This window comes from Athene noctua, chromosome 4 (genome assembly GCF_965140245.1).
Source record: "Athene noctua chromosome 4, bAthNoc1.hap1.1, whole genome shotgun sequence".
Taxonomy (NCBI): Eukaryota; Metazoa; Chordata; class Aves; order Strigiformes; family Strigidae; genus Athene; species Athene noctua.
The window spans coordinates 37,889,509-37,904,860 of NC_134040.1; the positions used below are offsets into that span (position 1 = coordinate 37,889,509).

Genomic DNA, 15,352 nt, shown 5'->3' on the forward strand with positions numbered 1-15,352 from the left:
GATTATAAAAAAGAAAAAGGAGGAAAGGAACTGGCCTGATATCTCCTGGAGTTTGCTACCCGAATTGCTGCTTCTTAGTTTGTTGAGCTGTCTTTTTTTTTTTTTTTAATTTATTTGGGGGGGGGGGGTGTTGGTTGTTGTTGCTGGTGATAACCTTTTAGCACCTTCTCTCTTTATTTCCCTCCCTTCCCCCCCCCCCCCCCCCCCCCTTTTTAATGTTTTGGAGCTTCTCGAGAGGGATTGGCTGGGGGAAAAGAGAAACATTTGCTTGGGATCGCTGTTTCCCTGATACATGGTGGTGCCCCCTCCCCCCCGTTTCTCAAAAAAGTATCCCATCAGGACCCCGGAGGAGACTGTGTGTGTGCGAAGGGGAGGGTAAAAAGTTCTTCCAAAATAGTGTGCCCGGGGAAGAGGATGGGGGATTTCGCAGCCCCCGCTGCCGCCGCCAACGGCAGCAGTATCTGCATCAACAATAACCTGACCAGCAGCCTCGGCGGGGCCGGCGGGGCCGGGCTCGGGGTTACCAGCGCTCCCCACGGTGCTCCCGGTAACAATAACGCTCCGAGCGGCGGCATTCCCAAGCACAGCACGGTGGTGGAGCGGCTGAGGCAGCGCATCGAGGGCTGCCGCCGGCACCATGTCAACTGCGAGAGCAGGTACCAGCAAGCCCAGGCGGAGCAGCTGGAGCTGGAGCGCAGGGACACCGTGAGCCTCTACCAGCGCACCCTGGAGCAGAGGGCCAAGAAAACCGGCACCGGTACCGGCACCGGCCCCGGCAAGCAGCAGAGCAAACAGCAGCAGGATGCCGAGCCTGCCGCGGCCGAGCAGAGGAACCACACGCTGATCATGGTGAGGGGATGCGGGTCGGCGCGGGGAGCGGGGGGGGGGTCGCTGTCCGCTCCGCGGGATGAGCTGCAGGTCGCCCCCGTTGTTTTCTGGATAGAGAGGGGACGGGGCTCGGCTCCACTTTGGCGGTGGTAGGGCCGCCGGCCCGGCTGCGGGGGCGGGGGGGGGGGGGGGGCTGCCGGCTGCCTTCGCAACTTCTCACGCGTGTGGAGAGGAGGGGGGGTGGGGAGGCGAGCGGACAAACTTTTTCCCCCCCCCCCGTCTCTTTCAGAAGGGAAGAGCTGCCCCCCCCCGGGGGAAGAAGCGGTGCCGGGCGTGCGCCGTGGGTTGCCGAAAGCCAGAGGAGGGTTTTGCGTGCGTGCGTGTTTCGCCACGGCTTTTCCGCGCCGGGGGGGGGCGTGGGGCTACTTCTCTGGCCGCCTTTTTAAATCCCGCCGCGGAGGAAGGTGGAAGTTGGCCCCGCAGGCTGGGGTGACGGCAGGAGGAAAAGTTGGGCAGGTTTTTCGCGTGGACTGCGCAGGAGCCCGGCTCCCCACGCGAGCTGAATCGTTCCTAAAGTTTCCTTGGGTTTTAAGGAGCTTAGCGAGGAGCGGGGGGGGGGGGAAGGGGGCGGGGGCTGAGCCGGTAGAAGCGCAGCGGCAAGTAGGAAGCGGAGTTTCCCACTCCCAGGCTGCACCGATGATGAATAATAAAAGGAGGTGCGGGGGGAGCCGCCCCCCCCGCTCCGTCTGAGCCTTATTTATAGCAGGTCGCGGCCGCCCGTCGTTGTGGTGGGGTGGCGGCGGGGGCGAGCGGGCCACTCAGCCACGGGGGAAACGCGTGTGTGTCCCGCCGTGCCGGGGGGTGCCCGGCGCTCGGGGGCGGGCACGGGGCAGCTGGGGCTTCGCCGTCTGCCGGGCGCACAATGGGCGGCGGGGAGGAGGGAGGGAGGGAGGGAGGGGAGGTGCGATGGCAGCGTGTGGTTTACAAGCCTCGCACGTCCCTCCCTCTCGCCCTCCCCTGCTGCGCGGCTGTGCGGGAGGGTCCGGGAGGGCGGCAGCTGCCGCCGGCCCCCGCGTGGGGGGGTCTCCCGTGACAAAGCGGCGGGGAGGCGGCCGTCCCGGCGGTGGTGGTGGCGGCGCCCCCCCGCCCCGTATATGAAAGGAGGGAGCGGTATGTTAATCTTGGGCCGCGCCGAGGCTGTCCTCCCCTGGCCGTGCCGCCGCTCCTCCCACGGGTGAGGCGGCGCAGGCCGGCGGGCAGCACCCTTCCCCTCTGCCCCCCCCGCCGTCCTACCGGGCGCCTTGTCCGCCCCCCAGCCCCGCTACCTCACGGAGGGCGACGAGGTGGCGATCGCTTCGCCAGCGGCAAACAAAAGCTCAGCGCCGGGCGCAGCCGTAGCAGCCCCCCCGCCCCCCGCCTTTCGCCCGGTTCATCCCCCGGCGGAGGAGCCGGACGCCTCCCGGGGAGGGCGAGGAAGGGGGGGGGGGAGCCAGGGCGCAGGCAGGAGCCGCACAAAGCGGGGGGGAGCGGGAGTGAGTGTCTGTGTGTGTGTGTTGCTTTGCAAACAGGAAGCAGAAAAACCTCACTGACATCTTGTTGCTTTCCTGGTGTCACCGGCGAGGCACAAGCCTCGTCCTTCCCGCGGGACTGAGGCTGTAGGCGCGCACCTAACGCGGCGCTCCGCAGCGCTTTGCCGCCGCCCGGGGCTGCTCCAGCGGCAGCCACTGAGTCGCCGCTCAAACTCCGTGAGCAGGGTCTGTCCGCCGTCAGACAAACTGCCCTGAGATCCCTTTTCACACCCCGTGTCGTTTCCACAAGGCAGGGGAAAAGGGCTGGAGGCTCGGGAGACCTCCGGGGGGGGACACACTGTGCTCCCGGGGAGCATCGTGGGGCGCACATCCAGCTCCAGAACAGCTCCCGTCCTTCTGGGCCCTCGTGAGCGGTGCCTTGTCCTTTCCCCTCCTTCCCAAACCCCATGCTGGACCATCAAAGGCCGGGATCTTCAGTGGAGTCGCTCATTTGTTGTCATTCCCTTGAAGATCTGGGGCAGATACACAAAGCCATGCTATAATGTGAAGGTTGTGGAAAAGTAACAAAAGGAGGAAATGCAGTTACAGCTCTCACTGGTATTAATTTGTTTCAGGTTGGGACACTTGCAGAGCTGAGAGTAGCCTAATTCAAGGGCAGTCTGCTATGAAATTCACCATAACTCAGTATTTGTGCTACAGTCTTCATGCTCTTTAAATGTCCTCGATGTGCGCTAGGCTTTTCATCTTAGAAAGAAATTCTAATACTTTATAAAAAACCGACCCATTTCCATCAACCTTTCTTTAAGAATGTGTACACAAACGTTGCCAAAAAATTTTAGAAACATTATCTGCTTTGTTTCACTTGTAGAGCGTTAATCATGATTTTTGCCTAGTGTCTAAGAACGTTAGAGAACATTTATGTACATGGAAGTAATACATAAAACCTGAGAAATTGCTCATCTTAAAGCAATTGACAAGTATTTTCTTTGAGACTAATGCTTTTTACAGTACAAAAAAAAAAAAAAAAAAAAGGAAGGGGGAAAACTTCTTCATTTCTAGCACTCAACAGTTTGATAAGTTTCACTGGTTTTGTACATTGTAATTTTTACTTACCAAACCAATTCAACTTTATTTAACATTTTCTTTTGGCATGAGAAAACAGTATACTACATTTTGGGGTCTTTTCCCTTTATTGTCTGGTAAATTCTAGAGGAGATGTTTACTGTCGAACAGTCGTATGGATCTGCTACTGCTTTACTCTTCACACAAAATCATCATTAAACTCTTCCCTCAGATTATTAAACTGCACAGTTTGGAAACGAGGCAGTCAGGATTCAATGACAACAAGTACAATGAGTATAGCAAGAAATACTGCTTCTAATTATTTTTTTATCAGGGCAAATCAAAAGTATTATCACTGTGTGTGTGATCCTCTCCCAGTCAAGAGATGCTGAGAAGGGGGGGAGACTTGTGCTGGGTCCCGGCAGCCGGTCGCCCAACAGACCCTCCCAGAAGCTGGTGCTGGTACATGTGCTGAGGGTGCCCTTCAGCAAGCTGGGTAAAAAACATCTTCAGAAGATGATTATGTAAAGACATGCACCCTGGTTTTCTTCATTTGACAGAGTACAAGCTATCCAGTCTGTACAATGCTCCTTGTCACCTCCCCCGCAGTTTACACCCTCACTCCTCGAGTTCATGAAAGGGATTATGCAGTTTCCACTGTTTAGGACTCTATGTCAACTGACAGGCAGTTATCAATGGGAGCCTTTTTTTCAAAAAGGGATGTAGGAGCATGGGCTTGGCTGTATTTCATGAATTGCTGATCTACTCTGAATTTGTGTCTTGTTACAGACCGAGTTTTCACTTGCTGAATTTTGAAATATCTGGATTTATAACTATTTCAACCTCTTCTGCTTGAGGATAACAGTGGGTTTCAGAATGAGTTTGTTCCCATACGGGCATTGATTGGGACATGTGCAACAAAAATTAAAATCGTTTATAAATGTCTGGGAGGACCTGTTTCCACCACGCCCCCTGCCATCAATTCAGCCTGGCAAAAGCCAAAGTTGTTTTCCATGCCTTTGAGTTGGATTATTAGAGTGCTGTACCGGCTTGGTTTTCAGAGGAAGTATTGGGAAAATTTGCAGCCCATCCAAAACTCTGCTGCTCATCTTCGGACTGGTTCCAGGAAATATCAACACGTTATTTCACTTCTTTGGTTCTTTGTGAGCTAATCTGCCTTCTTGTTTCCTTCTTTAAGTGCAAGAGTCTTCTGGCTCTGCATCCATGTTACTGCATGTGGTTCAGAGATTGTGTGTGTGGGTATACACATACACACCTTATATATAAAATAAATAATGTATATTTAGTACATAATAAACAGCCAAGTATACAATAGGTAGCCAAATATGTAATAAATATTGGAAGTTATATCACCTCTGTTTCTTATCCCTGACACTTCTGTTCTTATGGTGCATTTTTTGTCATTCTTTTGTCCAATGAAACACTACATCTATATTTACCGAATTGACCTCCTAATGCACGTTTATTTGCATCTGAGCTCTGCTGTGAAGTGTAAAGGGGCTGGAGCTACTTTTTCCTATCTTAAAAGCTCTTTAAGACTTTTCTTATTTAGCATCATCATGAATTTGATAGTTACTGTCAGAGTGACCATTTCTAACCCTAAAACCAGTCCTTAGGAAATTGAGTTTTAAACCCCATAAACATAAAATGTTATTTAGATCACAGAAATAAGTGACAGAAGTCAAATGACCTATTAGATCATCTTTTCTGTTCCCCTGCCAAAGCATACTAGGCCAATTCAGAATTAGTTTATAAAGTTAGAGAAAACATGGCTGGCAAATATAGTATTTTCCAGTACCTCTTTCTACCCATTCTGGGCTAATGTACTGCCTCATGGAAGTTGATGGTCACATTGCCCTTCTACCTGAGGGAAGGGAGATCCTTTCAGCTTGCTTTGTGTAGGGTCAGAATGACATGTTCAGAATTATAGAAATCTGTTTATATCTCTTCCTTGTTGGCAGACGTTCCACCACAGAAAAGTAGTTCCCCCCTGCCCCTCAGTCTTTCCTTCTTGTTGAAAAAGGTATCCAGAGTGAAAAGTGTAACTTCTTAATTTGTCTTCGTGATTCGTGGATAATGTCATTAATGAAATTGAGTGCCGAAGAATGCCGTCAGTCTTGCGAGTAGTTTTCTAAAGCTTACATCTGCTGTATTTAATACATACCCGTGTGTATGTTCATAAATCTGTGCACATTTCTTGTGTTCTTTCTCATGTAATATTGCCATTTAACTTGCTTTACAGGTGCTCGGGAGCTCATCAGTTACAGTGTAGGAAACATCTATTTCTCTAGCCTTGCAAAGGTGAAAAAGAAAGATGATTTTTCAGGTGTTTCTTTTTATTTTTCACAAGAGGTCAAATACTGTAGCCCTTACTCATGCTTGATGACTAAGTAGGATTAAGCATTTCTGCAGTTAATAAGCTATGTCTGGTCTTGCTTACACTGGGGTAAGGTCAGTAGTAAAGGCAAAACTGGGATGATACCAGAACTAAATCCTGGTCCAGCAATGCTCCTTCTCTTTCATATGCATCATAGGAGGAGTCATTGTGTAACCCTTTTTATTTTGCTCTTCCTATAAGGGTGGATCTCGGTGTCTTTCTTACTCCACAGCCTCTCCCATTTTTCTTCTTCTTTTCATACCAACTCACGCTTGATGCTCCTGAGTGATTACTGTCCTTTAGGACAAGGAGTTTTTGTGTTGCCCTCCTTTCGCAGCTAGTCAGCACAATAGGTTTCAGTTTAGCAAACTGAAAGAAATGGAAGGACTCTTCACTTCAAGCACTTGGCCTCTAATGACTTTTATATGCTCTGGTAGAAAGCGTGTCCCTTTAAAAGATAGTGGGCTGGGTTATGATGAGCCATAGCTGGAGCAGGGCAAGTTGTATTTTGACCTCCGGTAGCCAGCCATACTGAAGCCCAAGCTTCAGATTGACCAAAGAGCACGTGTTGAAAGTCCTGCAGTGAAGTTCTAGCCTTTGTCAACTTCAGGAAGAACAGCTTTGGCTGGAACCAGTCCAAAACTCATTCTGCTAACGCAGAGCCAAAAATATTAACAAGTGATTGTGTTAGGACAATTGGTTGCGTTTAGGTTAACCTAAATTTACAGTAACTTGACCTAAAGCTTAAGGCTTCACAAGTGACTTAAGCTGGTGTAAACCTGAGCTGCTGCCCCTGAGGAAGTCTCGTCTTTCATGCTCCTGCCAGTGGCCGTGTTTTCTTGCTGCCTCCCTTTGCTAATGCTAACGCTAGCTCTCGCTCATGGACCCCGCTGTGGGCTGGGTCACCGAGCAGACAGGAAGGACAGACACATTCCTCCCTTTTCTTCTGGGTTATTTTTCAGCTGGATTAGATCCGTGATGTGTTTGACTGTCCCTCCCGTGGGCAGCACAGTCTTACAACACCTTAATCCTCTTGTGAAACTTCACCCTTATCCCGGGATAAACATCAGGGACCTATTAGTTAAAACATGCTCACCTAGTAGCATACATTTTACCTGAGCTAAGTAGCACCTGGTGCCAGTACACATGAATCTGGTCCTGAATATAGACACTGAAACAGGAAAGGCTGTAAGCAGCAAAGGAGTCAGAGTTCATTTTTACTTAAGCACTTGCATGTATATGACATTTGGTTGCATATTACTCCAATATGTATAATTCATCTGAGAGATGTGCTTGGATTAGCAGAGGTTTAAGGACAGGTCTGACAGCCAGGAACTGCTGACTGGAATCCTTTAAGTGTATCCTTTTGAGAATTGAAATGTGAGGTATGATCTCTGGCTGAAGTTACGACCCTGTAATCAGTTTCCGAGTCTCGGATCTCACAGGCTCTTCGGATCAGCAACATACTTGTATGTTCAGTGGGAATTTGGGAGTCTTAGCACTTCAAAGTATTTATTTTCCTAGTTTGTCTAAGATGGTGGATCACAAAATCATGTCACTTTGATTGCTCTTTTGCTTCCCCCTCACACAATTTCAGTTTCACAATGTTTGTAGCTCAAAAGTCATCGCAGACTGTTCCTGTTTGCTGTTTGAATACTTCAAATCCAGTTTCGTAGGGGCTAAGAGAAAATGTCTTTGTAACTTGCAGAAGTTAATAAGATAGCAGCTGCTGAAGTTTTGTGCTTACAGGAAGGGGTTGAGCTGCCTTTTTTCAAGACTTTCCTCTTTCGTATTGATTTTGTTTGTCACCACATACAGTTAAAATTGGCGAGGAGATAAGAATACTTTAATCTTTAGTTGACCTGAGAGAAGAGAGAAGTGCATCCCTGCCCGCAGGAACTTTGCATTTTCTTTACCTTTGTGTAACTGCTAAGGCTAATGCTGCAGTGCTGTTGGTAGCACAGATGATCTACGCCTGTTTGCTGCTTGTCAGGTCTGCACAACCACAGCATGCATGGAGTAGAAAAGAGTCTTGAATTGATGAATTTCAGAATAACCAAGCTAAAAAACAGGAAGACCAACAGCTTGAGGATTTTCTTTCCGATATTTGTTTTTTATCAAGGGCGCTTTCTGTGAGGTTTTCAGAGGGCTCTGTAAGGTTCTCAGCTCTCAACAGCTGAAGCTTGGTGGAGTTGCTCTTCAACTGAGTGAAGGTGGGGCTGTTGGGTTGTGCCTCTTCCTCTCCTCCCTTCTTCACACTTCAGTCTCCTCCCTACTTAGTTGCTTTAACTATGTGCCATACAGGAGCATTTCAGGTTTAATAAAACAATTAATTTTCCTCTGGCCTTTAGATTCAGGGGAACAGCTGTTAAGTGCTGCAGTGAAGGTGTAGCTTTTCTGCATCCTCTTTATGCTGCTTGTGAAAATCTCGGGCCTGTTCAGAAAGTCATTGGATATTGTGTGCCTAGGTAAAGAGCAGGGAATTGGTCCTTAACCTGAGTCTGACCCTGGGCGTTATCACAACAAGAAGCCAATATGCCTGTGTATGTGTGTTTATATAAATCAGTAGACGTGTATATATACAATGGTTTTTAAACTGCTCTGCAAGACAAAGATTTATGATCAGTGATCAGTTTTAATGGTGAAAGGGGATGTACTAGTCCGATGAGTTTAAGAACCACTGATATGACCTGTTTTCTATATTTTTAGCCTCTTTCCTTTTCCAGCTTGTATCTAATCCACTGTGATGTTTTGGCACTTCTTCATTGTGTTTAATCTAAAGGAGGAAGGGAGGTGGCAGATGAGGCACTGGAAGAGTTCGTGAAAGTATTGGAGTTTTTTAATCGTTTAAGATATTTCCTTACATTAAGAAGGATAGACCAGTACTTATCCAAAAGAGAAATTGTAGCGTTTCCTACCGCTTCTGTTTATGCAGAATATTGTGGTTACAGGCTCTCTAGTATTTGAGAAAATTACTTTAAAATATGACTGCCTTAGCTGGCAGTACTTGTCTTTAGGCTGCTAAAAAGATTGTTACATTTCAGCTGTGATCTTTGCTGCTGTTCATTTTTGTCTCTGAAGCTGGTGGCTGTTGTTCTGACTTCTCTGGATTGCATTCCAGTGCATAACTGAGGCAGCATAGGGAAAACTGCTACTGACATTAAATAACCGATATTTTATGATGTTTTTGGCAAGCAGTATTTCTATTCATCATACATATTTTTAGTTGTCATTGAAGCAGGTAATGTAGCTTTGAAGACTTCAGTGGACTCGTACAGAAATCTGGAGACTTATGTAACTGAACGGTGGCCACATTGTTTGAGCTCCAAATTGGCTGAAGCATACTGGCATGTAATCCATGGCTGGATATGAAGTAATGGTTCAAAATAATCTGTAGGTCCTCCTATTACAGCACATTTCTGGGCTAAGCTTGCAGTCTTTGCATTCCAGTAGAAGTGGAGGACCCATGCTGAGGCTGCAGTGCTATCTTTTTTCCTAATTTGTGCTAACTAGTTTGTAGCCTGAAAGATTATTTAAAGGCTGGATTGCTGTTGTTTTGAAAATACACCTGAGATAATTTGGCTTTACATTTTTTTCAACCCAGGGAAGTTGACTGGGGCTTATTTCTTCTAACCCATTTTAATAGTTATTCTACATCATGCAAAACAACAACAACAAAAAAAATCCATTTATTTCCTCTCCTCTATTTCATTTACAACAAAACAAACCAAAAAACTTCATGTTCACATGAGAGTTTACTGCCCTCAGCAACATTTTTGCTGTGGGAAATGCCAGCGGTGGGTGGGATAATGGAGATTTGTGAACATAGAATAGCAAAACCAAAATTGATTTTGACTAGTGGTGTTAAAAGCTTCACCTCTCCCTCATCAAATATCTGTTACTGTGATAAAGTATATGGCCGTCTAGTTATAGCCAGAGAGGGGTTCTGAGAAGTTGGCATAGACCATCTTTCTTTATAGTTGCTATGGATATTTGAATACAAGAAACATGGTGTTTTGTGGTCTTCATTTTGTGTCAAAACACCAAGTATCTTGAAAAAGTGATTCCTTAGGAATGGCAGACTAGTCCCTCACTCTCTTTTTACTCTAAAATTTCATGCTACTTAGAGCCGCGGTAAGTTTACCTCTCAAGTAGTTTATCCAAATGAAATATCCACATTCTTACGGCACACTGCATACAAGAACTTTATTATGCAGGTACTGAAAACATTACAGTCTCTGGAAAACCTATCTAGTTAACCTCTTTATGGTCTCTCAACATGTTGTTGCCTTAGGGTTAGTTAGATGAGGTAGCTGAAGCAAGTTAACAGTTTGTTGCCATTAAATGGGGTGGTCCTCTCCTCCTCCTCCTCCTCCCCCCTCCGTGCTGCAGTCTTCTATGCCGATGCTTGTGCTGGCCTGGTGAGCCCCTTGGTGGTACTAAGCCAGCAGGAAAATTACCTGTCTGGGAGAAAAACGGTGTTTATTTTTTGGCAGAAAGGTGAAGTTGCACAGCGTGGTACTGGAGAAGAGGGAATAGAGTAAAAGGAGAGGCAGAAGGAACCATGTCAGCAAAGCTGTGAAATAAGCTCTGCCTGTCCCCCGCGGCTGTGCCCTTGTCCTCTGTCTGTCCTCTGGTGGGCTCCCAGTTGGAAGCCTGGTAGTTGTGGTGCTTTGCAGTAGTTAATTTGGGAGTGAAATATTTATTGAACACCAGACAGAGCATTACTGGAAATGTCTTTGGGAATGCTGATGTGATTACTTTTAAGGATGAGGTGGTGACCCAAAGTGTGAAGAAGGCTGAGGAGAATACCTTTCCACCCCCATCTAGTCCAAAGAAGGCGTCATGTTGGCCACAGTGTGCACTTGTATCAGGTGGGTGACCACTGGCCTTCCTGTGAGGGACAAAAATGTGCTTGTGTTCCTATTTCTCTTATTTCCTAATATCCTTCTGAAAATTCATAAACTTTGTCTATGTCTTCCTGATAAAACAAGGGAAAAATAGGATTTTGCTTGATCTTTACAGTATGGTAATTGCATTTTTTTGTTCAGGCTACTCAAATGTATTTATGCTCATTTTAACTCCATGTAGAATAGTAAACTATGTAAAATAATTACAGAAGGCCCATGTTAAAGGTATGGAATGTGATACCTTCACTTACATATGGGACTTGAGGTAATACTCAAGTGAGCTGCTGTGTCCAAGGTAAAAACACTTGCACGTAGTTTTATTTTCCTTCTATCTGAATTCAACTCTGGGCAATATGATAATAATTTTTATTCAAGTGGTCCAGGCAAAAAAAAAAAATCACAGATGGAACAACTTCTGCCAATTTTGCTTTGTAATATGAGAATTAGTAAAGATGATGTAAATTATAATTCTCTGAATCGATTTTTCATGAAATTGTACTTTGAATGCTAATTAGTGTAGGAGATTTAATTAATTTTCAAAGAAGTTAGTGATGGGGGGTTAAGTGGTGGTGGGGGGTGGTTTTGTTTGTCCTCCTTTCTCAGATGCATTCTTTCAGAATTTGTACACTTGTTAGAACCCAACCTGTATGTTAGCCCAACAGGTAAACAAAACAGTGTTAGCAATATTGGTATTTCTAATGCAGCCTGTTCCATATGTCAAGTTAAAATAGTGGTTACTTGGGAAGACATTGGTTTTGGTTTCAAAACTATTTACTTCCCAAATCTGTGACTTATCTGTGGCCGATAGTGAACACATGGTGAACATATGTCGTAAAGTCACATAAAGAGTTTATCAGAACAGATTTGGACTGGCTAGCTTGCCCATTAAGGTAATAGCAGGAGCAAATTGAGCTGGTCATCTCAAATAACAGTAGAATATGTAACAAATTTAGAATGTGCCTCTTTTTTTTTGGTTTTTAGAGAAGCTTTTCTGAGCTCTTCATCTGCAAACTTTGATGTTTATAAATGTAGGAAGATAACTGAGGCCAGTAAGTGCAAAACAATGATTAAGTCACATACACAGAGCTCTGTAGAGGAACACAAACATAAACAAACTCATAAAAAATATTTCATGTTATTCAGAGATGCATTTTTTTTACAACTATACAGTTCTTACATGTTTTAAGAGTCAGTATTTAAGCTGAGAATCAAATGTTTTCCCTGTTTTGAAGTGAGAAAACTTAATGCCTACAGTTGTGTAAAACTTGTGTCAGTGCGGTATCAAATATAATATTTTTGTTTACTAGACAAGATCCATATACTATTGATTTTATAATGCACATTGACAGGATTTTTGCAGGGATTCACTTTTTGTAGGATCTTTTTATTGCATTTGCCCGCAGTTTAATTGGTTGGGGGTTTTGTGGAGCGGGTTTTTTTTTTTGCTGTTCTTGTTGGGGGTTTTTTTGGTTGGTTGATTTTGCCTGTTTCTGCCTTAAAAGGTAGAATGCCAAGTATAGCTGTCTCTACAGTTGTCCTAGTGGAGATGGATTAGTAGCCTGAGTGCAGATGAGAAAGGCAAATGTGTATGTTATTGCAGTTTATCACAGAATTTTGTAACTAACTATCTGGATACCGCCTTCAGAGGTTGTGTGTTGCAGCTGTTGCACTCACGTGTAGACCATGATAAGGCTGCCTTCCCAAGGCCATGCAGTACTTTTTAAAAAAAAAAAAAACAAAAAACAAAACCAAAATCCTGTTTTCGGTTGCTTACATTTTCAAAGGTGTTTTTTTCTTAGTTGGAAATTTTGGGAGAAATTTGCCTGAAGTGGTTTACTTGTTTAATCTGAGAATACGATTAGGGGAGAATACACTGTTTTCCCTGCTCTTTTAGGAAGTTCTTGAAACCATTACAATGAGAAACTGTAATGCGTCTGAATTACACATTGTGGTCTGCCATTTGTGGTCCTTCTAGCAGCGGTGGGAACAGAGAGGAGAGGAAGATTAGCTACCTCATTACCTGTCAGGGAAAAAATTTACTTCTGTGTGCTTAGTGTTTGCTTGCTAACCTGTGCTGAAGATTTAGTCTGTCTCCTTGTAGCCCTGATAGACCAACTGGAAGGTACCCATGTGGGCCCAGAGCACATCAGATCATGTTCCTACTTACACCAGCAGGAACTTGGTGGGTCCTTCCCCAGACGTCTTCCTCCCAGCTTTCAAGGACCTCTATCCCATTCATCCTAAGAGTGGTAGATAAAAAAATTTGCTTTCTCTGCACTGTCAGCTCCTTCCAGTTTGAAGGAGAAACAAGAAGGTGCTGCATCAGAAATGCAAAGACCAGAGGAAGTGGACGGGAAGTCACAAAGAGAGTGTTGGTCAGGAGATGGACAGAATTCAGATCGGGGTAGGCATAGTGGAGCAAAGCAGACATCGGTTGTATGTAACAGAAGGACAAAAATAGGTAAGAGAGCGTTGGACTTGTTGAACCAGGCTGGAGAGTAGAACTTTGCTTCTGCCCATGTACACGGGCTTCACCAAGGGCTGACCACAGCTGGTCAGTGAGAGCACAGGTGCTTGTAGTGAACTCAGCTTTTGCTAGCTTGAGTAGGCAGACCTTGATGCTGGGGCTTTTAACAGGGCCATACGCATGGTTGGCTGCAAACATCAGGCAAATCAGTTGTTTTGGAGTTAGGTTTTCTTGCTTTCCCAGATGTTATGTCCATCAAAGCATTGCAGTGTGTTATACTACCTGATTTCTGCACTGTTGTTAAATTAGGTGGTGATCTTTTTTTTTTTTTTTTTGGTTTTGCTCAGATTTGAGGAATTCTCAACATTTTCCAGTGGCACGGATAATGAATTTAAATGACAATCATTCAGCAGTTGTAAGCCTGCAGACAGCAGGCTTGCTATTCTTAGTTACCTGTTGCATATTCCTTGGAATTCCTTGCAGCACTTCACATGAAAACCATTGCCCAAATGACCTCTTACACATTAGTAATGGACACGTGTGTATTTTAGGACCTTTATGTCCGAATCCTATTTACACGTTTCTAAAATTGGTTAAGTGCGTGCTGTGGTTTTCCTCCTGATGGATTAACTTTGTTTTGCTAAAATAAGCTACATTTCAATATGTTTTTTTCCCTCTGTGTGCATACTCATTGCTAATATAAAACAATTTACAAACTTGATTGCTACAGCAGATAGAAAGCAATGCATATATTGCTCAAACCAGTGGAACAAGAGGAAAGTGTTTTAGGTATTTTAGGTACTGAGGTTTAGTGGCTGGCTGTATTCCTGTTTTCTGATGGATATAGAGAGAAATGCTGAGGAGTGCATCACAGGCCTTGTATTACTAAACAGCTATGAGAGATTTCCTTTCCCTTGGGTGGTGGTGTCTCATATTTTTGGAAGGAAGGGAATGAGCTGTCCCTGAGGTCAAACTGCACCAACTAACAGCCAGGATTTTCAGAAGATTTACAGACTTGATAATGTAATAAGCCATAGTTATAATCATGTCCTCTTGTTGGCTGAGCAGTTCTGTTGGTGCCATAGTGTGCGAAGCGGGTGGTTAGCACTTCAGATCGCTGGGGTGGTTAATTGAGTTGCATACTGTTAAACAGGTGAGCTTTAAAATTAATGCCATGTTTCATCAGACCTACTTGGACCTGCATAACTTGGGCCGTTACTCTCTTCAGGCAAAAGGACTGAGTTTTTCCATAAGATTGTCTTAAAAACTCTTTAGAGTGCTTTGTAATAGTATTTCTGTGATGCAAAAATATGCCATTTGCAGACTTGGGTCGTTTGGGTTGTTGACAGAACTTTTATCTGCGGTATTTCATGTTTCAGTCATAACACTGAGATGGCAACATTCTTCAATTAGTAAACATTCATAATACTGAAATTTCAGTAAGGGACCTTATGTCACAAAGTTGTTCTCTTTCATCTGAGGGAGTTTGCAGAAGGACATTTGTAGCTCACCATGTATTTTCAGCACAATGTTTACCTGTCCAAGAAGTATCTGTACTCAATTTAGGTAATTCGCCCTGCCTTCATCACAAGAAGCTTGAATTTGGCCTTGAGGTAAAGATCAAGAGTTACATGGACACTTAGTGTTGCAAGAGCAGGGGAAAATCCATTGAGTTTCACACCTAGGATGTAGGATGCACCAGACCATGAGAGAGACACTTCGTTCACCTGGAACTGTGGAACAAAATGGAAGGTCTCACATATTTTGGTAATATTAGGTAATAGTGTGCTTATTTTCCTCTCTTGTTATTGACAGCTGTGTTTTTATGTATTGCTTCTGTTTCTTTTGTTGTTCAGTAAATATCAGTATAAATCAATGCCTTATGCTTTGTTATGTTGTGAAGAGATTGTTTGCATAATGAGGTATTAAAGAGGTCATTTAACTTCATGTAGCTCATCTTTGACTCATAGAACATGTAAGAAAAGAAACAAAGTAAAAGATTCGTGTGGAGACAGAAGTGGAAGCTTTGTGGTAATAATTAGAACAAATTTGAGGGGATATCTTGGAAAGTTACTGTGGGCAGGCAGAAGCCAATATTTGCATAAAGAACTATGCTAATTCTTGTAATAAACTGAGTTTTGGCAAACTGCACCAAAAA

At 44.8% G+C, this 15,352-nt stretch overlaps 1 protein-coding gene across 2 annotated transcripts in view; it reads left to right on the plus strand.

Moving 5' to 3' along the window:
• The first annotated feature begins 264 nt into the window (after window positions 1-264).
• The window catches only part of MAML3 (mastermind like transcriptional coactivator 3), a 249,588-nt gene continuing 234,500 nt past the window's right edge, over window positions 265-15,352 (plus strand). For both annotated transcript variants that reach the window (XM_074905065.1, XM_074905066.1), the window contains exon 1: window positions 265-849. In XM_074905065.1, coding sequence (XP_074761166.1) covers window positions 415-849 — 435 coding nt within the window. In that variant the 5' untranslated portion in view covers window positions 265-414. The remainder of the gene's footprint in view (window positions 850-15,352) is intronic.